General features: G+C 42.1%; 1 protein-coding gene across 2 annotated transcripts in view; it reads left to right on the forward strand.

Annotated features, from left to right (window-relative positions):
- HEG1 (heart development protein with EGF like domains 1) overlaps nucleotides 1-26,344 on the forward strand; it is an 86,109-nt gene that overhangs the window by 19,852 nt on the left and 39,913 nt on the right. For both annotated transcript variants that reach the window (XM_039495720.1, XM_039495719.1), the window contains exons 2-9: nucleotides 9,805-10,149; nucleotides 11,061-11,387; nucleotides 14,458-14,790; nucleotides 16,318-16,659; nucleotides 18,409-18,750; nucleotides 19,473-19,802; nucleotides 21,862-22,203; nucleotides 24,272-24,613. In XM_039495720.1, coding sequence (XP_039351654.1) covers nucleotides 9,805-10,149; nucleotides 11,061-11,387; nucleotides 14,458-14,790; nucleotides 16,318-16,659; nucleotides 18,409-18,750; nucleotides 19,473-19,802; nucleotides 21,862-22,203; nucleotides 24,272-24,613 — 2,703 coding nt within the window. The remainder of the gene's footprint in view (nucleotides 1-9,804; nucleotides 10,150-11,060; nucleotides 11,388-14,457; nucleotides 14,791-16,317; nucleotides 16,660-18,408; nucleotides 18,751-19,472; nucleotides 19,803-21,861; nucleotides 22,204-24,271; nucleotides 24,614-26,344) is intronic.

Here is a 26,344-nt window from a genome sequence, read left to right on the forward strand (position 1 = left end):
ATTACTGGTACCATCATTAAAGTGGCTCCACTGCCTATCTGACTAGTGTGTTTTCAATTTCCTAATATCCGTGGGTGGGAAAGATGGAAGATGTTCTCAGTACATTTGTGTATTGCAGCGATAGGATAAGTGCTTATTTTTATTGATTGATTGGTATTGAGGTAGCACCTAGGAGCTCAAGTCATAGCCCAGGAGTCCATTGTGGTAGGTGCTGTGGGTGGGCTTTGCTGGCTAACTGTCCTACTATTAGTCTTGGACAGTTGTAATTATCTTCACTTGAGGAGCCTATGCAAGATACGGGCCAAATTTCCCACTGAAGAGACTGGGAACTGCTTGAGTTTCCACCTGGTTGGTCTTTTTAGAAGTGGGAAGAGTTTCACTGCCCTCGAGGCCAGGGAAAGATTCAGCCTCTAAACCCCAGGTTCTTTGGAGGTCTGGGCCATCCTGAAGAGGACGTGCGTCTCTGTAACGCTTCCAAGCTCCAGCATGTGCCATTGACACTCCATATGTAGTGGGGCTGATGGAGTGGGGCTCAGAGTGTTTATGCTGAGCCAGCTAGCGTGAGCTCACACAGGGGTGTCCTGCAAGTTTAAGTTGGGGGATCTACACCATAAAGAGCGGTTGTACCCTCCTACCACTTCCAAGGGAGACTTCTGTGCAAAGACAGACGGGTTGGGTAGTGTGCTGTGGAGCCAGTGCTAGATAACAGTCTGGTTTTACTGTTTTGTTTTCTCCTCTGCTTCTGAAGGCAGAGAGGGGTGGGTGGGTGAAATGGGTGCAATGGAAGAACGTTGTCTGTTGTCAGTGCATCTGTTCCTTGTCCCATAACTCGCTGGAGACACACAATAGCTCTCTTGGGGACAGAATGTATAGAGAGGCGTAGTGCAAATGCTGAACAGAAACAAAACCATATTGGGGATATTGGACACTGAGTGATATTTAATGTGTTTCCCTGAAGATGCTGAATTTAAAAAAATAGCTGTGCACGGATAGAAAAAGGGTGGCCTGCTAGAACCTGGGTTTGCTGGCCTCCAGGACCCAGTGCAAGCCCCAGCTGTTTTCTGATGCAGTTGCTTGATATTGGATGGGATACCAGGGATGTTCTCATGAAGGGGAGCATCTGGAGATGATGTTTTTTGATGCTGCCCTCAAATAGCTTAATACAGAGGTTATACAATATAGCTTAATATAGGGATTTATCTACAGTTGTGGGAGACTGGGTGCCTTGCCTATTGAATCTGGCTAGTGTTAGCGGGATATTTCCTAGAGATTAAGTTTTTTGGTCCCTTGCCCATTTATAAATATCGATAGAAATAATGAAGAGGTGAAATGTATGTTGCAATCTTCCCCCCTTTAAACTCTTCTGATGGCTAGTGCACACAAAGGCCCCTTTTGAAGGAATAATATCAACATGTTTATACTGAACTGACCAGTTTAAAGCATGAAAAGTTTTTTTTTTATGCTTCAGATTTTTTCTCAGTGCTGTTTCAGGGCAAGGACAAGGAAGGAAACTGAAAATCCCACAGAGCCCTGGACAGTCCAGATTTAGGGCTGTAGCTTTTGTTCATACAAACTCGCTTGGCTCCCAAATGGCCTCCACCCATAATCATTACATCCGCAGCAGTGTTTCAAAACATGACACAGAGCCATTTTCCTGGTGGCTGAGAAAGACACAAGCAGAAGTATGTGCCACCTAGTGAGGCTGGACAGATTCAGCAAGTAGATGGCTTGTTCTGGTCTTTATTGATCCTTTACGGCTTAATCTGAGTCCTAAAGTTTTCCTGTAGCCGGCAAAGAGCTTTCTGTGTTTAGATTTTTTTTTTCTGTCTCTCAGTCTGATGCTGAGATTATGTAGTTGAACAGATGGGAGCTTTACAATTACAGCTTCTCTTTCTCATGAGAGATCGACTTTAGTAGGCTTCGTCCCAGAAAGGCGCAAAACATCACCTTATTCTTCACATACAATAACTTAACACAGCTGCACCGTACAATGAGCCTGTCCTGCTAAATGTTACCTTCTCTTCTCAAATGAGCTATGAAGGGAAGATTAAAGTCAGGCATGTGGGGGGAAGTGACTGAACTACATGATGGAAACTGAGTTAAGGGTGGTTGTTTTGTAGAATTGGATGACCTAGTATATTATCTTTTATTAATTTTTGCTGGTTAATGATTAACTCCGATTTAATTTTGCTCCCTGGTTAGAGGGGATAATTTCTTCACTTCTAGAGGTTAAATTAGGAAATCCCTTCTAGAGAAGAGCGGAGAATAGTTCTCAGTTCAGTGAACAAGACATAAATGGCTAGATCAATTTATGTTGCATGGTTTGTACCGGTGTTAGCCCTGGCATTGTGGTCAAATTTCAGCTCAGGTGATCCCATTCTGCTTACCTTTTAATCCCACTACCCCCTGCAATTTTAAAGGGATACAATATTCTTCTTCACTTCCTGCCCTAAAATGTATGTCATGCAGCTGGTTAACAGCAGCTGCCTTCCACCCCAAGCTGCCTGCATTTCAGTGACGAGACCCCTATTTTAGGGCCTGCTTCTTTTGAAAGTAGTTTGGGATTTGCTGCTGACTTCCCTGGGAGCAGGGTTGGGCTCTTTATAGCCTCTATAAACTAAACAAGGATAGATAGGCCTATGTGGTACTGGGCTGGGTGACCTCGAGGAATAATGCTTGGGTGCTCAAGGGACTGCTGTTGGTGATTCAGTGTCTGTCTGAATCAGTATTGTACTAATATCCTAGGGGATGAGGTGCTGTATTTCAGTTCAGATATAAAACCAAGGAGATGATGGAAGATCCCATGCAAGGGTAGAGGTGTGATCCCTCAACATCCTGGCCAAATTCCAGTGTGGATAGTTACATTTGGCCTACCTAAATTCCTCCTGTAGTTCAGATTGGTATTGCCTCCTTCATTTCCTGTCCTAAAACTGTTCTGTAGTGTTCCACACCAGAGGTGACTGCATTTCACAGGTGAACCAAGCAGCATGGCACAGGGGAGCAGGTGCAGGGCTGGGTCTTGGGAGACCTGCGTTTTAGTTTTGGTTCTGTGACGGATCTGACTTTAGGCAAGTCACTTGCCCCTCCCCGTGTGTGTCTCAGGCCTGGCCAGCTGGCTTGTAAAAGTTGTACCAATTGCACATGCTCTATGGGTCTGCTCTGTCTACTCCAGCTAATGAGGCATGGCAAAGGTGAAGCCAAGCAAATTACCTGCAATGATAGAGAGAGTCTGAATAAAAGAGATTAGTCCACCTCTGTCAATACTGGGCGTGAATAATAGTAAAGAAGGGGGGAAGTCAAACTGTGCTGAAGTTAGGGATGATGCACAGGCAAAAGTTTCATCCCTGCCCACCTCCAGCCCACCACAGGGAGCATCGGCCATGCTCTCCAGAGTGTAGTATGGTAGGCCTGATGCAACGGGAGGTGGAAATCCTATTCTCTCTATTCCGCCTTCGAGGCCTTTAGGTCACAACCTTGCCCACCATTAGTAACCATGTGCTTTGTGACAATCGGCTTGACTGATGTCTGTTGAAAACATTGTGATTGGCTTTTAGATTAACAACCACTTCCACAGTGGCACAGCTTACATGTGATACGAGCCTCAAGGATGAAGAGAACTTTGGGTACGTAAACAGGGAGAGACAGGGGTTGTGATGCTGACACAAAGTAGGGCCTTCCTGGCACGGGGGTGGGAATAAAGTCCAGCTATATTATACAGAAATACTTTTAACGTGTCTGCATATGTTTGAAGACTTTCACAAGCTGGTTACAGAGCCAGGCTGAAAACAACAGACACCGGGGCTGAAAAATCTGCTGGAACGTGATCTGTTTATACTGGACACGTTATAACTGCACGGTGAATAAGTAGCATACTTCTTGAGCTTACAAAGAAAAAGTAGCACTTAAGATTAGATGTGTCTGGTAAGCATCATTGCTAGTGCTATAGTTCTAACTGGAAACAAAAACGCTGATGCTGCAGGTGGTGCGACAATTTAATGTTACAATTAAAATTTTTGTCTTGACAGCTGTGGCAATGTAGAAGGAGTTTATTTTTTAAGTCAAAGGCAACAGCTTAGCATGTGACAAAATCTTTAGTGACAAAACTGTACCTGAGCTATGGGACTGCTTATAGTCTAAATCTGTAATGGAGCTGAAGAGACCAGAAGGTCCTGTGTTTATTTCATTTTGCAAGATGTTTGGGTCTGGGCCATTCTGCACAAGCTGAGGGTCATGTCTGAAGACCAGTTTCTGCAAGGGAGTCAACAACAGTCTGATTGTAATTGTCTTGAGCCCAGATCATACGTTTCTTGTTAGGGACTGAGCGGTCATTAGAGATTTTTGTCATGTTTGATTTTTTCATTCTGTCTTGCACAATGTGGGCCAGATTTTCAAACGTAACTGAGTAAACTGCGCCCTCAAAACCAGGTGGGCAACTGAAAGTGCGATTCTCCTCTGAAAATGGCACCTTCTGACTCAGTGGAGCTGCTCCCTGGCTGTATTCAGAGTTAGATCTACTGACTTGGGTGACTAAGACAAGTTTTTGACTCCGTTTTTATTCCTGTTTGCCCTGCAGAGCCAAACTAGTGTAAGGGAAACAAACTGAATTATATCCTGGGAGAATGAATTGGATTCTGTTCTGTCTTGCACGGCGTCAACAGAGCTGTTAAGTTCCAAGAATAGTATTGGATTCTGCCCTCCCTGAAGGTGGTGGCATTGCACAGGTGTTAGCGAGGGCATAATTTGAAGACAGTGGAGCTTCACAGGTGTAGCAGGCCATTTATCACTGGTGACGTTGCAAACAGGAAAGAACCCAGATCCCAGGTTTGCTGGGCAAGCAGCTAGAAAAACCACGTCTGTCTTTTTACTTTTAAACTGATGATGTTTGATCAGGAGTCACTGAGAGACCATAAGTATGGAACCCCAGGCTGTGCTTTTTTTACACAATTAATTTTAACAGCAGAGCTGCACTCTAGGCACCTGAATTTGGCCGGCATTATACTATTGCTCTGTGCAATCTGTCTGAATGTATCACAGTATATACGGTAGCTTGCCCTTCTGATGGTTCAGTGACAAGCTAGTCAATAGTCTGGAAAGGTAAATCTTGCGTTATCCGTATTTAGCCTCAAAAGGCTTTCTCAGTGTGTGTTACTTTACATTTATTATATAGAGCAAAAACAGATGCGACTCTGCCAAACTATTGTTGTTGTTTGTGCTCAGCATTATGCAAACATTATTATTATTTTTTCCATATTACTGTATCATCTAGGAGCCTTATTCATAGACCAGGCCCCCATTGGGCTAAGACAAAAAGACAGTCCCTGCCTCAAGTGATTTACAATCTGTATTAGAAACAAAGTGCCTGCTACAAGGTACTTACTGTCTAAATCAAATACTTTCCATCTCTCTCTCTCTTCTTGGCAAGTTAACATTGAAACTGCTGTATTTAAGAGAGATCATATCAGGAGTCAGGAAATGCAGCCATCTCTGGTGTGGCAGGCTCACTGCAATCCTGCATGACATTTCTGGGAAGATGATTAAGAATATGTACTAGGAAAAAATGAGGTTGACTAGCCCCCCTGGAATTTAACCAGGGCCTGGCAATAAACGCCCCTGCTCTTGTGAAAAGTGCTCGGCAGGGGAATACAGAAAAGGTGAGCAGGGTTCCTTCTTAGCAGCGTGATCTTTGGTGGAGTCTGGACGATCCCACTGCTTTCTCCATCATTGTCAGTTACCTTGTTCTGAGGTGCCCAGTAGTCAGTAATTGGGAGTGGGATGATGACACAGGATATGCTATAGCTTTGTGGATCCCCGTGCTGCTGGATGTGGAGGTGGAAAAGCAGGTTTTCATCCCCTAGATTTTTCCTCATTTAATAGAAGGCTGCAGACCTACTCCCTCACTGCTACCTACCTGTCTGAAGATGGTGAAACGGGCTAGGTAGTTTGCCATACTCCCCACACAGGAGCCAGAGAGGGCTTGGGACCTTCAGGATGCTCTCCCAGAAAATTGCTTATGGTAATCAGCAAAGACTGAGTGAGGCTATTTGTTTTGTTTTAGTTTACAATGAAGCAGGCACATTTGGTGTTTATATAGATTTGGGGGGTTATTTGGACCCAAAACATCACTGAAGCCTCAGGGGCTGCAAACTTAGGTGAACTGAACTCACGTGTTTTGGTTCATGAGATCAACATGAACTGAAATCCTCATGTTTCCTACAGCTCTACATATGTGCTTGGCAGAATTTGATTTTAATTTTGATAGTTACTATTGGATAATATTGATGTTTGTTTATAAGCATATTTTTTCAATGTTTATTGGTTTCACAGTTGTAGGAAATGATGTGGAGGTCAGACAATAATTATTTAATGACAGGAGATTCTGAGACTCAGAAATAAGTTAAAGCTTTATAATCGTTAAAACACAAATTGTCTACAACAGATGTCAAAATAGACAAAGTAAATGTACTTAAATCAAACTCTAATAAGTTTTCAAGTGGCGTTTTTCTTTCTTGGCCTTTCTGAAATTTTGATTATTACAGATGGAAATGTTTTTTGTCAATTTGTGTCCATGCATTGAAATCAACACTTACCAACATTTACTGATAAAAATCTGATCCTTCCAAGCCCCCACCCTCTCCCTCTTTCTCTGTGTGTTTGTGTGTATAAGCCAGACTTCCACAACTAAACCTCCCTTCCACAGACTGCTCACTGCAGTTATCGTTATGCACTGTGGTCAGAAGGTAGTGGGCTATGGAGTAGTACTAGGCTAAAACTACGACGATAGCATACAGTCTTACTGGGGTCAGCAGTATTCGCTAATATTGTAATGCAGTCATCCCCAAATGTGGGGCATGTCGCCTACAGGGGCGCGGAGGAACATTTGGGGGGGAGCGGGCCCACGATCGGGGCCAGGAGCCGGGGTGGCGCGCGCCAGCCCTCACAGGGTGCAGGAAGGGAGCGCCACCCAGCCCTGCTCTGCCCTGAGCTCCACTCTGACCCCAGCCCCCGGCCATGGTTCCACTCCTGGCCACAGCCCCAGTTGAGGCCCTGATGAGGGTTGCCAGTCCTCCAGGATTGTCCTGAAGTCTCCAGGAATTAAAGATTGTCATGTAACAATAGCTCCAGGAATTAATCCAACCAAAGTTGGCAACCCTAGCTATGACTCCCCCAACTGCAGTTCTGGCCCCGACTGCGGCCCCGCTCCCAGCCACACCTCTGCTCCCGGCCTTGATCACGGCTCCCAACCTCGACCGTTGTTCCAGCCACGGCTCCCAGCTCCTGGCTGAGCTGTGGGCCCACCCCCAGCCACTCCTCTGCTCCCAACCAGACTATCATTCAGGCACAGGACTATCATTCAGGCACCACGGCTCCCAGCCTTGACCGTGGGCCCAGCCACGGCTCCCGGCTCCTGGGTGAGCTGTGGGCCCACTCCCAGCCACACCTCTGCTCCCAGCCTCGACCATGGCTCCCAACCTCAACCGTGGGCCCAGCCACGGCCCCTGGCTCCTGGCTGAGCTGTGGCCCCGCTCCCGGCTCCGGCCTCTAATTCCCGGCTGCAGCCCCCAACTCCAGGCTCGACTGTGAGCCCGCTCCTGGCAGAGGCCGCAGCTGCAGCACCAGCCCCGCCCTTGACTGTGGCCCTGCTTCGGGGGGTGGGGGTGCAGACCAGGTAAGGGGGGTCTGGTCAAAAACATTTGGGGACCAGCGCTGTAATGGAACCAAGAAGCTGACTAATGAACAGCCACTTCAGTCCTTGTTTAGGGGTAGATTTGTAAAGGTATTTAGGGGCCCAAAGACGCAGCTAGGTGCTTAGGTGCTTTTGCCAATCCCATGGGGTGCCTAACTCCCATTGGTTTCCTGGGGGCGGTGGAGTCTCTGGGTGCAGAGCTGGCTCAGCTTTCTCCCACTGGAATCTGGCGCAGAGAGGAGGAGTGAAAAGTGAAGATGCTCAGCACTCTTTTTGCTTCCCTATGGATGTCCCCTCCCAACCTGGTGCTGCTTGGGAACACAGCTTTTGCAGCCTGTCAGAACTGGCCAGCAAGGAGTGGTCTGAGTCCAATCTGAATGGAATCCAAACCCAGATGGGACCTCTTTTCCAGTTTGGACACAGTCAGAATCTCACCAGCACTGCAGTTCTCGTGAGATCACAAGCCAGTTCTCTTGAGATTTCCATTTTCCACAATGGCTGAAATCTGTTTTGGGAGATTTCTTCTACTTCGGGACGAAGTCTCTCCAGAACAGCTTGTTAGGTTTTGGTGCTGGGCCTCAAACTGTGCCTGAATGATAGCCCTGAATCAGCCTTGAGTGCTAGAAGAAATCTAATCTAGCTCTGAATGCCACCGTCTCTCTGAATACAACAATACATGTTCAAAGTGACACACCAGCAATATAATGCTTGTACTAAGTTGAAAATGTTTTCAGTTAAAAACTTCAAAAAGTAAGTCTGGTCAAAAAGTAAAATAGGGCAGGGCGAATGTTTTTGATATTTTCCAATAGATGACTTTTTTTTAATTGACCCTGTGATCGAAAAACAGATTAGAATTTTCAACAAAATCTTGTCTCATTTTTTGACCTCGTACAGAGTGGGTGAAATTTTTGACATTTGAAAATATGACTATTTTTAATTGAAGTTTCAAATTTTGATGAGGATCAGGGAAGGATGACATATTTGCTGGGAAATTTAAAGAAAAATTACATCCCATTTTCCCATCAGCCTTAGTGAATAGTTTTCACTGACTTATTTCCCCATTTCCCCTTGATCACTGTCTTTTTCAGACTTTGAACTGAATGTAATTGAAATTGCTGTCCACATCTAGTTGATCACTACACGTTATGTAGATTTAACTATTGAAGCCACATTCAGAAGTAATCTTCGTAAAATGATTCCACTTATCGTCAGAGAACATTAGAGGCACTGTTGTGATAGCTAGGATTCACTTCACGGTAATAACTAATTACACTTTCCCCTGATTGCTCACTTTCATCTACAGACCTCAAAGGGATGTACAAAGATAGGTCAGCACTATGATTACCAGATTGTTTCACAGGTGGAAAATAGAGATTAAGGCCCTGCTATACAAGAGTTCCCAGAGTGCTTCGTTTTTGGGGTGCACAATATGGGACACGCAGTCTGACAGTTAGAGGTACTGAGAAGCCACCGTATCTCTTAACGTCAACATTAAAATAATAGCTGTGGTGGAGTGAATTGAGGATAGCATAGGGAGACCAGTGTTTTGTTTCTTATTCTACAAAAGACAGTGGCCAACATTTTCTAAATCAGCCCTAATATTTTGATGTTTCCCTTTTTTGTTTGCTAGATTATACCAACCTATGACTTTTTAGCTTATTATCCAGGCAGATAGAAGTTTCTAAACTCCAGTTTTTTAAACCATTGAAATTCATGCTAGATCTTCCATTACTAATAGTTGGCTTCCAAGACTAATAGTCCTGGAGGTACCAGTTCTTTTAGGGATTCCAGATTATAAGTATTCCATCAATAATTTTTTTTTAAGGAATTCATTTTTACTAATTTTAGAGTAATTCCCCAAAACTGTTCCCCAGACAAAGAGAAGGACCCAAATGCAGCGTGGCTTACATTGCACGAACTCATTGATTTCTGAATTTGACATCATGGGCTAGATTCTGCTCTCATTTACACTGGTGTAAACCCAAAGAAACTCCATGAATTTCAGCTTAATTACTCCAGATTTCCCCCTGTGTAACAGAGATCAGAATCTGACTCTGCACACTTGGTGTTCATGCAGATAAAATTTTTAATTTTTTCACTTCCCTTATCCTCCCTTTCAGTCATTGGAAGCGGCTATCAGACACTTAGAAGTTCAGATATTGAAATGAGGACTTCCAGGTCTCCTACGGACAATATGGAGACACTGGCTACATTCTCCAGAAGTGGAGAGAGGACGTTGCTGTCTATAACAAACAGTGCCATGTCTACAACTGCAACAGAAAGCACCACCTCTTATACAGAAATGATCAGTTCTGCAGATTTAACCCAGCACTCCTCTTCGGTAGAGCAGAACAGAAGAAATAGCTCCTCAAGTGATATATATTTCACTGAGCCTGGAACGCAGCCTTTGATTGTACACTCTTCTGAGATACCCACCTATTCATCTTCACAAAGTGATCCTCCAGGTGAGTTTTATCATCCATAAGAGCAGTAGTCTTGGTAAACCCCACCCAATACTCTGCACCAAATGTAAGTAATAATTTATAAAGGAATCGTGCCCCGTTGTTGGTAACTATATTCTAGAACATTCTTAATTTCAGGGGGTGATTTTGTTTTTAAAGAAAGGTGATCTGTTTTCTTCTGTGAGCTTCTTAGAAGATGCATTTGTCATACTTGACCGACCAGTGACATGGAGATGGAGTGCAGTATTGGTAATTTATATTAACCATACATATGTCTCTAAATTATTGAGCTCAGCCATCCAACTCTGCTGAATTTCATTACAAACATTAAGGCGACTAACACCTTTCACGGCATTCCAGGACTGATTCTCATTTACACTAAGGCCCCTTTACACAGCTCTGGCAATGTAACAGGGTCATAGGGTAAATAAAAATTGTTTTCTTATTTATAGGCAAAGAGTGTCTGTGTATAACATTTTCAGTCAATGATTTTTTTCTTAGACCCTTATCCTGAAAACACTTCACTTTCTTCATGCACATGTCCCATGGACTGTGACCAGGAGTACAGCTGTGCTTGTGTTTTTGCAAAACATGCTTGTGTTTTTGCAAAAGCATCAGGGCTATGTATTTTTTTTTCTACTGATTGAAAAATTCTCACGTGTGCTATATGTGTCTGATTACAGCATTCACACTTAAAAACATGCATAATTCCATTGGATAATTAGACAATACACACCGGTATTTGCAGTATTCTCTGTGTGAAGTATAGGGAAGTTTAGGTAATAGTGCAAATACTGTGGCAACTTTAGCTACTTGTGTAAGCCAAAATTGGCATGTCTTTAAGAGCTGCCACTGTAAGTGCTTTTAGCACAACAACAATACAAATATTTTCATTTCTGTTTATTGTATTTCAGCCATTGGAAGCAGCCACAAGACAGCTAGCATCTGGGATATGGAAAAAAAGACTCCTAGTTCTCATACTGATAGTATGTACATTTCACCTACATTCAGCAGAGGTGGGGAGAGGACAATACAGTTGCTAACAAACAGCGTCACTTCGACTGATTCACTGAAAAGCACCACTTCTCATACAGAAATTGCCATGTCTTCAGATCTATCCCACTCCTCAGCTTCTTTATCATGGACTGGAGGAAGTAATAGATCATCAACTATTGCTGCTCTCCCTGAGTCTTCAACAGGGCCTTTACTTACATATTCCCCTTTAAAGAGTGGTCTGCCAGGTGAATTTTACAGTCCATAAGCTTTTCATTTCACAGTAAAAATATTATAAAATATTACCAAATGTCATTTTTTGAAAATATAGGAATAATAGTACTAAGCATTTAGCAATTTTTATTGAAAAGTTAGAGAGGGTTCAAGAATTATTTGATAGCTGTAAAATATGCCTTGCAGTAAGAGATTTGCAGTAAGAGATTTAAAGAACTCAATCTACTTAGCAAAGAGAAGGTTAAGAGGTGACTTGAGCATAATTAGGTGTCTGATAGTAGACTCCTCTTTTATTTAGCAAAGGCATAATAAGACCTACTCACTGGAAATCGAAGCCAGACAAATTCGAACTGGAAATAAGTTGCAAATTTTTACCGGTCAGGGTAATTGAGCATTAGAACAATTTTCAGAGGGACATGAGGGATTCTCCATCACGTGAAATCTTTAAATCAAGATTGGATGTCTTGCTGAAAAGATACATGCTCTAGTTCAGTCACAGGTCATTAAGCTTGATACAGGAATCAGTGGATGACATTCTATGGCTGTTGTTAATCAGGCGGTCAGACTAAATCACCATAGTCTTCTCTGGCCTTAAAATCTGTATAGTGCTTTTCAGCCATACATTTCATAAAGTTGCAAAAGGCTGGGTAAGTATCATTATTTAATTTTACAAATAGGAAAACAGAGGTAGAGAGAGGTTAAATGATTTGACTGAGGCCACAAAGCAAGTCTAACAGAGCCAGAGCCTAACCTAGGCCTCTTGAGTCTCTCTTGTTTGCTACCTGTTGGAACAAATGGCTTCCTCTGAATTGTGTCCTTTTGTCAGCAGTTCCGATTAAAGGCCACTCTAGATCTCATGAGTCAATAATATTTTTGTAATGGTCCAGTTATTCTTGGAGTTTCTGAAATGTTCCTTCGTAAAGCGTTGTGGGACGTACTAATGAAAAGTGCTATAGAAGAGCCAGTCCTGATTAGTAGTAGTACTTCTTGAACAACTAACTGTGGTGGAGAGGGCATTCATTACTGGTAATTCACACTTTGTGCATTTGGGCCATATATTTAAGAAAGATCCTTTGTACTCAGCCTCCCAGATTTGCTGAACTTAATTGCAAACACGCGATGGTATTTTTATTATTTATTTATGACGACTTTTAAAAAATAATTTTTATTCTATTATTTTATATTTTTTTTGTGATTTGCTGTATTGTTCTTTTAGTGCTAGCAGTGTGATAGGCCCTCTCCAACAGATGTGGATCATGCAGTCTCAGGCCCTGATCCTGCAAGCTCATCTGTCCCCACATGACTCAGTGACTTCACTGGGGAAAAGGTCCACCTTCATGGGTCTGTTTGCAGGGGCAGGGTCTACATGGACAACATACAGACAGGGGAGGGACAAAGGAGAAAATGCAAAAGCAATGCATTTTGAATGGTGAAGTTCAGTATGCATCTCTGTTAGTTCATTGATTGTTTTTTTTCCCCTTAACTGATCCTTTAATATATTTTAGCCATTATTTTATCAATGGTTCGTTGTCCAACTGGGAGAACGTATCAAGTGGGATCCCCTAAGGCAGTGGTTTCCAAACTTGTTCTGCCGTTTGTGCAGGGAAAGCCCCTGGCGGGCTGGGCTGGTTTGTTTATCTGCCGTGTCTGCAGGTTTGGTCAATCACAGCTCTCAGTGGCCGCAGTTCGCTGCTCCAGGCCAATGGGAGCTGCTGGAAGCGGCGCGGGCCGAGGGACGTACTGGCTGCCACTTCCAGCAGTTCTCATTGGCCTGGAGCGATGAACCGCGGCCACTGGGAGCCACGATTGGCCGAACCTGCGGACACGGCAGGTAAACAAACCAGCCCGGCCCTCCAGGGGCTTTCCTTGAACAAGCGGCAGAACACGTTTGGGAACCATTGCCCTAAGGGTCTGTCTTGGGTCCAATACAATTCAATATTTTCATTAATGACATAGATGATGGAGTGGAGAGTGTGCTTATAAAATTTGCAGATGACACCAAGCAGGGAGGGGTTGCTAGCACTTTGGAGGGCAGGATTAGAATACAGAATTATCTTGATAAACTGGAGAATTGGTCTGAAATTGACAAGATGAAATTCAATAAAGACAAGTGCAAAGTACTGCCCCTAGGAATTAAAACTCAAATGCACAAATGGGGAATAACCGCTAGGCAGCAGTACTGCAGAAAAGGGTCTGGGGGTTAGAGTGGATCACAAATTGAATATGAGTCAGCAGTGTGATGCTGCAACAAAACAGACAAATGTCATTCTGGGATGAATTAACAGGAGTGTCGTATGTAAGACATGGGAGGTACATGTTCCATTCTACTCAGCACTGATGAGGCCTCAGCTGGAGAGCACTATGTCCAGTTTTGGGCACCACACTTTAAGAAAGATGTGAACAAGTTGGAGAGAATCCAGTGGAGAGCAACAAAAATGGTAAGAGGGTTAGAAAACATGACCTCAGAGGAAAGGTTAAAAGAATTGGGCATATTTAGTCTAGAGAAGAGAAAAGGGCGGGGGGGGGGACCTGATAAGTCTAAAAATAGTAAAAAGTTGTTATAAAGAGGATGGTGTTCAATTGTTCTCCGTGTTCACTGAGGGTAGGATAAGAAATAATTGGCTTGGTTTGCAGCAAGGGACATTTGAGTTAGATATTAGGAAAAACTTTCTAACTATAAGGCTGATTAAGCATAGGAACAGGTTCCCAGAGGAGGTTGTAGAATCCCCGTCATTGGATGTTTTTAAGAACAGGTTAGACGAACACCAACCAGGGATGGTCTAGGTATAGTTAATACTACCTCAGCACAGGGGGAAGTACTAGATGACCTTTTTGAGGTCCATTCCAGCCGTACATTTCAATGACTCTATGAACAGACATCTGTCAATACTTGCAGGGTTTCCTCAATATAAAGGTTTCAGTCAGTGATTTCTTTTCATGGTATCATTTATTTTCTCCAAACTGAAACATTTTCATTTTCCCCACTACACACAAACTGTGAATCTGAATATTATCGGAAGAAAAATTGTCCAAGTGTTTTGACTTATGAGAATGGAATTTTAATATTTCTTTATCCTGTTTCAGCCATTGGAAGTAGCCATCAGCCAATTAGCGGCTCAGAGAAAAATATTGCCAGTTCTCACATTGCCAGTATGTACATTTCAACTACATCTACCAGAGCTGGAGCGGGGATGTTACAAGATCTAGTAAACACCAGCAGATCTTCTAATGCAACAGGAAACTCTACTTCTGGTACTGAAATGTCCAGCTCTTCGTATTTAACCCAGTCGTCATCTATATCTTCTATAGCACTGACCAGTGGAATTCATATCTCATTGGCTGCCACAGATTTCACAGAGCCTTCAACAGACCCTTTGCTTACACAGTCTCATTCTGCTTCAGAAACTGCTTCCAAAGGTGAGCATTATTAGTCCACTAGCTTGCTGTTTTAAAGTGTTTTTTAATTTATTTTAAAATCCCTTTGTGAACAAAATGCCTAATTATTCTTTTACTAGAGGAGAAATAATATATTTTGCACTATATAGCTTTTTCTCATAGATCTCAAAAAAGTTCACGACTAGGTAGGCATCATTACTAGAGCTTGTGGGAAACTGGAGGTGTGGTTTGGATTTTTGGTGGAAAATTTCAACTTTTTGTAGAAAAACAAGAGTTTTTGGTTTTCAGGGTTTTGACTTTTTGACACTTAGTCAAAAATTTTACACAGAAAGCTGACACTTTTCATGAAAATTTCGATTTAGTCAAAATCCAATTTTCTGTCAAAAATAGTTTTGACTATTTCTAATCGTTACCTCTGGTTGTGCAGCAAAGCTCGGATTTGAACCCAGATCTCTTGAGTGCCTGTCTTTTTCTGTATCTGTTGGACCATAATGCTGCCTGTGAACTGAGTCCGGTCATCAGTAATTCAAACTAAAGGCCGTGCTGACTTTGTTGTGTCCGCTAAGATTTGTGGTTCTTGGCCAGCTACACTGGAGAAGGAGTCTAATATCTACTTCTCCCACCCCTTTGCATCGCATGTGTTTTTGAATATCTAGGGTTTGTCTACACTGGGGTAGTATTACACAGCAAGCCACTACTTTGCCACGCAGCAATATCCTGTGTGGACAATGCTACGGTGCACAAAGGGTATGTCTACACTGCAGTTAAACACCCACAGCTGGCCTATCTCAGCTGGCTTAGGCTGCTGGGCTGTTTAATTGCAGTGTAGACATTCAGGCTCAGGCTGGAGTCCAGATTCTGGGATCCCGCTAGGGAGGAGGGTCCCAGAGCCCAGGTTCCAAACTGAGCCTAAACAGCATGGTAGTTGGAGGCCCACAAGCCCAAGTCAGCTGACACAGGCCAGCTGCAGGCGTTTACTTGCAGTATAGCCATACCCTAAGAGTTCCGGGAGCTGTGGCCATGTCTGCTTGTAACGTATAGCAAGTCAAAGAATGCTCCAGGACTTCTACTGCACCATAGCAGTGTCCACACTGGATGTTAGCGTGCAGCAAGCTAGTGCACTGTAGTGTCCCACTTTGTCTTGCCGCACAGTAACACCTCATGTAGACAAGTCCTTAGTTATTCAGTGTTCTAAGCCTGCTGAATTTAATTCCAAATATTTTGTTGTTTTATAATTTTGTAAGTGCTAGCAGCATGGAATGCAAAGCAAATATCACTGAATGATGAAGTTAAGCGTGCTGCTTGTTGTTGCCACAGTTTTTTTAGTTTCACTTTTCATGGTTTATGCTAATTTTTTGCAAGTATTAATTTCACGTGGTGGTCTTCACTGTGAAGGGTTCAGATCTCTCTAAGCTAGCAATTTCTCGAGAATGAAAAGTACCCATATTTAATATTCGTACAGGCATTATTTGCATCTGGGTGATATGAGAAGAAAACCTATCTGTTTGGATTTATGCATATGGAATTATAATCTTTATCGTCTTTTAGCCATTGGAAGTAGCCACCAGCCAATTAACATCTCAGCTACAGAGAAAAGGACTTCTGATTTGTATACCACCAGTACAGACATTTCAACATCATTCACGAGAGGTGGAGAGAAGACGTTAAGGTCTCTAATGAACAACAGCACATTAATTGATGTAGCAGACAGCTCCACTTCTGACTTAGAAAATACCAAGTCTTCAGATTTACCCCAGCCCTCATCTCCTGTAGCACAGGTTGGAGGAAGTAATATCTCATCAAGTGACTTGTCTGAGCCTTCCACAGAGTCTTTGCTTTCACATTCTTCCAAGATCCCAAGTTCTTCGTCTTCCCCAAATGATCTTGCAGGTGGGTTTTGTGATTCCCAACTGTTGAATGCACCGTTTACAAACGTAAAACAATAAAAAGAACCTCCCCACCCCTCAAAACTGAGTCACCCCTTTTTTTAAAGAATCAGTTGCTCTTTAACTCAGAGTCTTACCTATCTAACGTCCTTATATGCCCCCCTGTCACCATAGTATCTGACTAGCACATAGTCTTTAATGTATTTCTCCTCACAACACCCCTGTGAGGCAAGGAAGACTGTTATCTCCATTTTGCAGATGGGGAGCTGAGGCACAGAGAAACTGACTGGTCCAACGTCACCATGCACCATGCAACCATTTTTTCTCTGCCAGATTTTGCCACTGTTGCCCATGTCCACCAGGGTCATATCCTGCAGGTGCTCTCATTCTGAGGTATGGGACTACATGCATTGTAAGATATGACAGTGTAAAATTGGAGATTCAGGCATGTAGTGATTCTGTACCAACTAGCAGGATTGACAAAGGCATGCAACTCTGGATTGCTTACCTTGAAACTGTACCTGTGGGTGGTACTTTTAAATATTTCTATAGGTGTTGAATTCTAATTCCCAACTTCACTGAATTTCATTACCAACTTTGCGTTAGTAACACATTTTTTGGCTTTTTGAGCCTACTTTTTATAGAAGAGCGAAAGTTTCTAAAGATTGCTGGATAAAAGGCTCCGATTCTCTCCTGTGCTGAGGTCAGTGCAGGAGAATGGGAACTAGCATGAAGCAATTTACACCTCCCTGATTCACATGGTGCGTTGGCCCTGGCACATAAGCATAAATTAGAGCATTTTAGGGACTGCTCTAACTTACATTACCTATCACCTTACTGGACAATAAGCCTATCAAGAATTCTGTCCTGTCATACCCCCTGGCCATTCCCAACATGACTCCGATACTCCACCTTCCAGGATGTGTGTGAGGGGCAGTTGGCGTAGAAGCCAGCTATGCCACCTGAGGACTCCCCTATGCCTAGGGAATTTTCTGCTGGCCATTAAGGGGCAGGTTCCATCACTCTCTGTTACCTTTCTGCTTTAGATCAGCCACAGGAACCAATCTGAGCGACAGATTTCACTGATCAGAGGGGTAGCCGTGTTAGTCTGGATCTGTAAAAGCAGCAAAGAGTCCTGTGGCACCTTATAGACTAACAGATGTATTGGAGCATGAGTTTTCATAGGTGAATACCCACTTTGTCGGCATGCAATACGTCTGTTAGTCTATAAGGTGCCACAGGACTCTGCTGCTTTACAGATTTCACTGAATAATTTTCTTTTAAGAAATTATCATTTTCTGAAGACTGAAAAGTTTCCAGATATAATTTCACGTGCCATTTATATATATCAATGAATGTGGTGTTAAGCTAACAGTGTAAGAAAGTGGACCACATTTTATTAGTGTACAAAAGGGCCAGCTATTTGATTAGCTTGGTTCATAATCTATAATAATTCTGATGCATTATTCCTACTGTTAGGTTCTTAGTGTGTCAGCATCTTTGGAGAGACCTGCTTATAAAAATTGCAATCAGTAGAAAAGATTTATTTTAATACACAGTGATTAATACTCCACTGATTTTATTCTTGACCTAATCTTTATAAGCCATATTCATTGCAGAGCTTAATTTAAGTTAGAGTTAAACTTTGGATTTATTTGGTTCTGTATTTCAGGGGAAAATGATTATAGAATTTGCAAATCAGTTTTCATTTGGCCACACTGAATTTAATTTTTCTCTCTTAATCCCATTTTAGCTATAGTAAGTAGCAACCAACCAATTAGCATCTCAGCTACAGAAAAAAGAACTTCTGATTTACATACCACCACTACATATATTTCAACAACATTGATCAAAGGTGGCGAGAGGACATTAAGATCCCTAATGAACGGCAATATATCACCTGATGCAGCAGAAAGCTCCACTTCTAATTTAGATAATACAAAGTCTTCTGATTTAACCCAGGCCTCAACCTTTGTAACACAGGGGGGAGGAAGTAATATCTCCTCAACTGACTTCACTGACCCTTCAACAGAGGCTTTGCTTACACATTCTTCCAAGAGCTCAAGTTATTCGTCTTCACCAAATGATCTTGCAGGTGAGTTTTGTGATTTCACAGTTGGTTAGTGCACCATTGTCTTTTCAATGCCAAATGTGTTTTTTTTTCGGGAGGAGGGGTTGGTTTTTTTTGGCAGGGCGGTGGGATGGAGAGGTTAGAGTTGCCAGAGACCTAAGAAGTCTGTTTTTCATAGAGCTCTCTGTGCAACCTTTCTCCTCTGGAACAACTACAGGAATTTATGCCACTGGTTTTACTCAGTAATTTTCTTTTAAGTAATATTCATTTTCTAAGGACTGAATAATTCCCAGATTTGTTTTCCCACGCAGTGTCTACATGTATCAACAAATAAGTGCTATTAAACTAACTGTGTACAAAAGTGGATCACATCTTAACAGCAGAGTGCCCACCACCTGGCTAGTTTAGGCCATGCTTTATGTATAATCATTTCAATGCATCATTCCAAGTCTAATGAAATTCATTCTGGTCCGTACCTTTCACCCTTGGAGAGTCCTTCTTATGAACGTTTCAATCAATAGAAAATATATTGTTTTTGAAGTACCCTGTGATTTATACACAGCTTGTTGTTCTTGATCTAGTTTTTACAAGCCAAATTCATCCCATATTTAGCTCTGTTTAAATTGATGGAATGATATGTGGGACATAATTGGTCCTGTATTTCAGAGCAAAGTTATTGTAGACCTCAAAAATCCAGTCAGATATGGGAATATTAAATGTAATTTCCATTTTTAATCCCATTTTAGCTATTGGAAGTAGCCACCAACCGATTAACATCTCAGCTACAGAAACAAGGACTTCTGATGTGCATACTTCCAGTTCCTATATTTCAATGACGTTCACCGGAGCGTCCGAGAGGACCTTAACGTCTCTAACAAACAGCACCACATTCCCCGATGCAGCAGAAAGCTCCACTTCTAACTTAGGAAATATCAAGTCTTCAGATTTACCCCAGCCTTCGTCTGCTGTAGCACAGGCTGGAGGAAATAATATTTCATCTAGTGACTTCACAGAGCCTTTGCTTACGCATTCTTCCAAGATCCCAAGTTATTCATCTTCCCCAAATGATCTTGCAGGTGGGTTTTGTGATTCCCCAGTTGGTTAGTGCACCTTTCAAAAAAATGGTAAAAGAGCCTCCCCCTCACCAAATATTGAGTCAGACTCTTTTTTAAGTATCAGAGGGGTAGCCGTGTTAGTCTGGTTCTGTAGAAGCAGCAAAGAATCCTGTGGCACCTTATAGACTAACAGATGTTTTGCAGCATGAGCTTTCGTGGGTGAATACTCTTTTTTAAAGGAATCGGTTGTTTTTTTTAACTCAGGCCTGGTCTACACTAAGAAGGGGGGTCGAACTAAGGTACGCAAATTCAGCTACGTGAATAGCGTAGTTGAATTCGAAGTACCCTAGTTCGACCTACTCACCCGTCCAGACGCGGCGGGGTCGAACTCCGCGGCTCCCCCGTCGACATCGCCACCGCCGTTTGCAGTGGTGGAGTACCGGAGTCGACTGCAGCGCTTCCGGAGTTCGAACTTTCGCGTCTAGATCAGACGCGATAGTTCGAACTCTGAGAAGTCGAACTCACCGCGTCGACCCGGAAGGTAAGTGTAAACCTACCCTCAGAATTATACCAATCAGAATTACTTATATGACCCTCTGTTACCATAGTATCTGAGTGGTCCATCAACGTAAGTTAGAGAAGTTGAGGGGTTACTCTAACTTACACCGGCTGGCTATCTCCCTACTGAACCATAAGCTTATCGAGAATTATAATTCAGGCATGCCCTGTCCTGCCCCTCACCAGCCCCAATGTGCTTCCACTACTCCACTTTCCAGGTTGGGTGTGATGGGCAGTTGAAGTAGAAGCTGTCTGTGTCAGTTGAAAGATCTCCTACACTAGAAGAATTTTCTTCTGGCCAGTTAGGCCCAGAATCCATCACTCTTTTCCTTGGTGAAATTCTTCTGACCAAAAGTTTTTTGCTGTGAAAAACGAAGATTTGGTGACACTGAAATGTATCATGATTTCATGTCACTTTTACCAAATTGTTCTGGCAAAAAAAACTCCAAATAAGTACAAAAAACGGTCAAAACATTCCTTTCAACATTTTGGGAATGAATTATTTTAATTTTTCAGTTTGATATGACTTCATTTAGAAGTATCCTTCAATTTTATTTTACAAAGCAAAAATATTTTAAAAGTACACCTCTACCCTGATATAACGCTGTCCTCGGGAGCCAAAATATCTTTTTGCGTTATAGGTGAAACCACATTATATCGAACTTGGTTTGATCCGCCGGAGTGCGCAGCTTTCCCCCCCCATCCCCGGAGTGCTGCTTTACTGCGTTATATCCAAATTTGTGTTATATCGGGTTGCATTATATTGGAGTAGAGGTGTACTTGAAATTAAAATGAAACTTTTCTGTTTGATGGAAATAAAGTTTTTTTACTTTTCGTTTCACCAAAAATTTGTTGTCTTTTCAATGCCAAATGTGGTTATCTGGGGTTTTTTTTGTTGGTTTGGGGTTTGTTTTTTTTTAATTGCCAGAGACCTAAAAAGTCTGTTTTTCATAGAACTCTCTGTGCAACCTTTCTCCTCTGGAACAAGTACAGCAATTTAAGCCACCGGTTTCACTCAGTAATATTCTTTTAAGTAATATTCATTTTCTAAGGACTGAATAATTTCCAGATTTGTTTTCTCATGCAGTGTCTATATGTATCAACAAATAAGTGCTATTAAACTAACTGTGTATGAAAGTGGATCACATCTTAACAGCAGAGTGCCCACCACCTGGCTAGTTTGGGCCATGCTTTATGTATAATCATTTCAGTGCACCATTCCAAGTCTAATGAAATTCATTCTGGTCCGTACCTTTCACCCTTGGAGAGTCCTTCTTATGAACGTTTCAATCAATAGAAAATATATTGTTTTTGAAGTACCCTGTGATTTATACACAGCTTGTTGTTCTTGATCTAGTTTTTACAAGCCAAATTCATCCCATATTTAGCTCTGTTTAAATTGATGGAATGATATGTGGGACATAATTGGTCCTGTATTTCAGGGCAAAATTATTGTAGACCTCAAAAATCGAGTCAGATATGGGAATATCAAATGTAATTTCCATTTTTAATCCCATTTTAGCTATTGGAAGTAGCTACCAACCGATTAACATCTCAACTACAGAAACAAGGACTTCTGATGTGCATACTTCCAGTTCCTATATTTCAGTGACATTCACCGGAGCGTCAGAAAGGACCTTAACGTCTCTAACAAACAGCAGCACATTGCCTGATGCAGCAGAAAGCTCCACTTCTAATTTTGGAAATATCAAGTCTTCAGATTTACCCCAGCCCTCGTCTGCTGTAGCACAGGCTGGAGGAAATAATATCTCATCTAGTGACTTCATTGAGCCTTCCACAGAGCCTTTGCTTACGCATTCTTCCAAGATCCCAAGTTATTCGTCTTCCCCAAATGATCTTGCAGGTGAGTTTTGTGATTCTCAACTGGTCAGTGCACCGTTTACAAACATAAAACAATAATCAGAACCTCCTGCCCCCCCCCAAAGAACTCTGATTCTATTTTTTTTTAAATAGAATCACTTGCTCTTTAATTCAGACTCATACCTATCAAAGGTCCTTATATTTCCCCCCTGTTACCATAGTATCTGAGTGCCTAACAATCTTTAACATGTATCTCCTCACAACACCCCTGCAAGGTAGGGATTATTATCCCCATTGTACAGATGGGGAACTGAGGCACAGAGATGCTAAATGACTTACCCATATATCATACAGGAAGTCTGTGGTAGAGGAGGAAACTGAAGCCAGGTCTCTCAAGTCCCAGCCTAGCACCGTAGTCCCCAGACCATACTACCCATCTACACTGCTCTGATCATTTTACTCACTTTTGTTAAAAAAAAAGTAGCAATCCGTTTATTTCTCTATAATCTCACTATTTTTTCTCTGCCAGATCCTGCCACCATTGCTCATGTCCAGCAGTACCATGCCTTGCAAGTACTCCCTTTATGCTGAATGAGACTACTTGCAGAGGAGGGTATTACTCAGTGTGAGTAAGAGGGGAAATCAGGCCCTTAGGGATTCTTTACCCACTAGCTGGATTAGCAAGGCATACAATCTTGCTAATTTATACTTACGCTGTACCTGTGGGCTGTACCTCTAAATATTTCTAGAGTTGTTGAGTTCCAGTTCAAAAGTCATTGACTGAAACCTTCAATAACTTCACTGCATTTCATTACAAACTTTTGGTTTGATGGCTTAAGCCCATTTTTTACATACATATGCCAACGTTTCTTAAGATTTCTGAATATAAAGGCTCAGGTTCCCGTGCTGAGTTCTGTGTGGTACAGGAGGCGGGCAATTGCCAGGGAGCAAGTTATACCTCCCTGATTTTCATGGTGCTTTTGTACTAGGCCTGGCCTATTGGCATAAGTTAGAGCACCTTTGAGTTGCTCTAATTTACACAAGCTGGCTATCTCCCTGTGGGACCATAAGCCTGTCTAGAATTGGTGTAATGAGGTAATGCCCTGTCCCGCCCCCTTGCCATTCCTAGTGTGCCTCCAAAACTCTACCTTCCAGTGTGTGCGAGGGGCAGTTGACATAGAAGCCAGCTATGGCAGCTGGGAGCTCCCCTATGGCCATGTAGGGTCAACTTCCATCACTCTGCCTGAACTGGGCAAAATTACAAAAAAGTCAAAACATTTCATTTTGATATTTTTTAAATGAATTGTTTACATTTTTTGGTTTCAATTGACTTTTCATTTAGAAATCTCCTTCAATTTTATTTTTTTAATGCAAAAATATTTTAAAAGTACTTGATATCAAAATAAAACACTTTTGTTCAACTGAAATTAATATTTTTTTAACTTTTCAAATCACCAAAAATTTCAAATCATTTTGTTGTTTGGTCAACCCAAAACTTTGGTTTTGGTTTTTATGTTTTTTTTGTTTTTTTTTGTAATTGCTAGAGAGCTAAAAAGTCTGTTTTTCACAGAGCTCTAATCTCTACAGCCTTTTCCCACTGGAACAACTTGAGGAATCTAAGCCACAGGTTTCACTCAGTAATTTTCTTTTAAGTAATTATTATTTTCTAAAGACTGAATAATTTCTGGATTAATTTTCCCATGCAGTGTATATATGTATCAATAAATGTTGTTAAACTAAAAATGTAGGAAAGTGGATCACATCTTCTTAATGGGAGAGTATCTATCACCTGGCTAGTTTGGGTCAAGGTTTATTTATAATAATTCATTGTGGTCTGTACCTTTCATCCTTGGAGAATCCTTCTTATGAAGGTTTGACTCAATAGAAAATATATTGTTTTTTAAATACCCAGTGATTTATACACAGCTTGTTTTTCTTTATCTAGTTTTTATAATCCACATTTATCCCATGTTTCGCTCCATTTAAATTGATGGAATGATATGTGGGACATAACTGGTCTTGTATTTCAGGGCAAAATTATTATAGAACTCACAAATATGATCAGATTTGGGCATATCAAATTTAATTTCCATCTTTTCATCCCACTTTAGGTATTGGAAGTAGCCACCAACCAATTAGCAGCTCAGCTACAGAAACAAGGACTTCTGATTTGCATACTTCCAGTTCCTATATTTCAATGACATCCGTCAGAGGTGAAAAGAGGACATTAAGGTCTCTAACCTACAGCAGCACCTTGCCTGATGTGTCAGACAGCTCCACTTCTTACTTAGAAAATACCAAGTCTTCAGATTTACCCCAGCCCTCGTCTCCTGTAGGACAGGCTGGCAGAAGTAATATCTCATCAAGTGACTTCACTGAGCCTTCCACAGAGTCTTTGTTTACACATTCTTCCAAGATCCCAAGTTCTTCGTCTTCCCCAAATGATCTTGCAGGTGGGTTTTGTGATTCCCAACTGGTTATTGCACAGTACTAAAAAAAAATGATAAAAAGAGCCCTTCACTACTCCCAGAAAACTCAGTTGACCCGTTTTTAAGGAATCAGATGCTCTTTAGTAAGTCAAGCCCAGGAAAGGCCATAGAGTCAGAGTTTAAGGCCACAGGAACCACTAGATCATTAAGTCTGACCTCCTGTGTATCACAGGCCACCAACAGCACCAAGCATCCGCCCACTTAACCTGATAACAGAAATGAGACCACAGTATTAAAGCCCACAGGATACTAGACTGTTATGTGCCACAGGCAGAGGATTGGAGGAACTGAGGTGCACAGGTCCTTATATTGCCTCTGTTACCTTAGTATGTGAGCACCTAACAATCTTTAATGTATTTTTCATCACAATAGCCCTGTGAGTCAGGGAAGTCCTGTTATCCCCATTTTACAGACGGGAAATGGAGGCACAAAGAGCTTGGTTAAAGGTCACACAGGGAAGTTTGTAGCAGAGCTGGGACTTGACCTCAGGCTTCCCAAGTCCCAAGCTAGCACTCTACCAGCTGGACAGCCTTCCCTTCTATCACGCATCTTAATATTTTAATCGCTTAAAAAAAAGCCATTTTTTCCTCTAGAATGACACCATTTTTTCTCTGCCATAGTGCCAGGCCCTGCAAGTAGTCCCATTATGCCGAATGGGACTGCTTGCAGAGGAAAGTTTTACTCAGTGTGAGTAAGGGGGAAGGTTCAGGCCCTTCGTGACTCCTGACCAACCAGCGGGATTGGAGCAGGCAGGCAATCTTGATAGTTTACATTTAAACTGCACTTGTGGACTGTACTTTTAAATATTTTTGTAGGTGTTGAATTTCAATCAACTTCAGTGCTCCAACTTTGCTTTAGTAACATCCTTTATGGCTTTTTGAGCCCACTTTTTACAGAGATGTTAACATGTCTAACGGTTCCTGATTATAAAGGCTAAAATTCCCGTGCCAAGATCTGCTCAGCATAGGAGGAGGGGAAATTTCCATGGAGCAAAGTTACATCTCCCTCATTGTCCTGTGCATGTGCACTGGCCCAGGCCCAGCAGCATAACTTAGAGCAGTTTGGGGGTTGCTCTAGTGTATACCATCTGGCTAGCTCCTTATGGAATCATAACTCTACTGAGAATTGGTGTAGTGAGGGTATGCCTTGCCCCCTTGCTAGCCCCAGACTGCATCCAATACTCCACCTTCCAGGTTGTTTGTGAGAGGCAGTTGGTGCAGAAACCAGCTGAGACCTTCCCTTCAGCAAGGGAATTTTCTACTGGCCATTTAGGTCAAGTTTCATTATTCTCTATCACTTTCCTCCTCTGCATCAGCCACCGGAATCTAAGCCACAAGTTTCACTCAATGGTTTTCTTTTAAGTTACCATTTTCCAAAGACTGAACAATTTCCTGATTTGTTTTTCTTTCTATCTATCTATCTATCTATCTATCTATCTATCTATCTATCTATCTATCTATCTATCTATCTATCTATCTATCTATCTATCTATCTATCTATCTATCATCAGTTTATAAGTGTTGTTAAGGTAACAACATGGGAAAGTGGACCACATCTTCTTGGTGTAGGAGACTGCCCACTACCTGACTAGTTTGGGTCACACTTTGATGATAATGATTTGTAAACATTATTCAAAAGCTCTAATGATACTCATTTTGTCTATACCCTTCATCCTCCGAGAGTTCTGTTTATAAA

This window comes from Mauremys reevesii, linkage group 11 (assembly GCF_016161935.1).
Source record: "Mauremys reevesii isolate NIE-2019 linkage group 11, ASM1616193v1, whole genome shotgun sequence".
NCBI classification, from domain to species: Eukaryota; Metazoa; Chordata; order Testudines; family Geoemydidae; genus Mauremys; species Mauremys reevesii.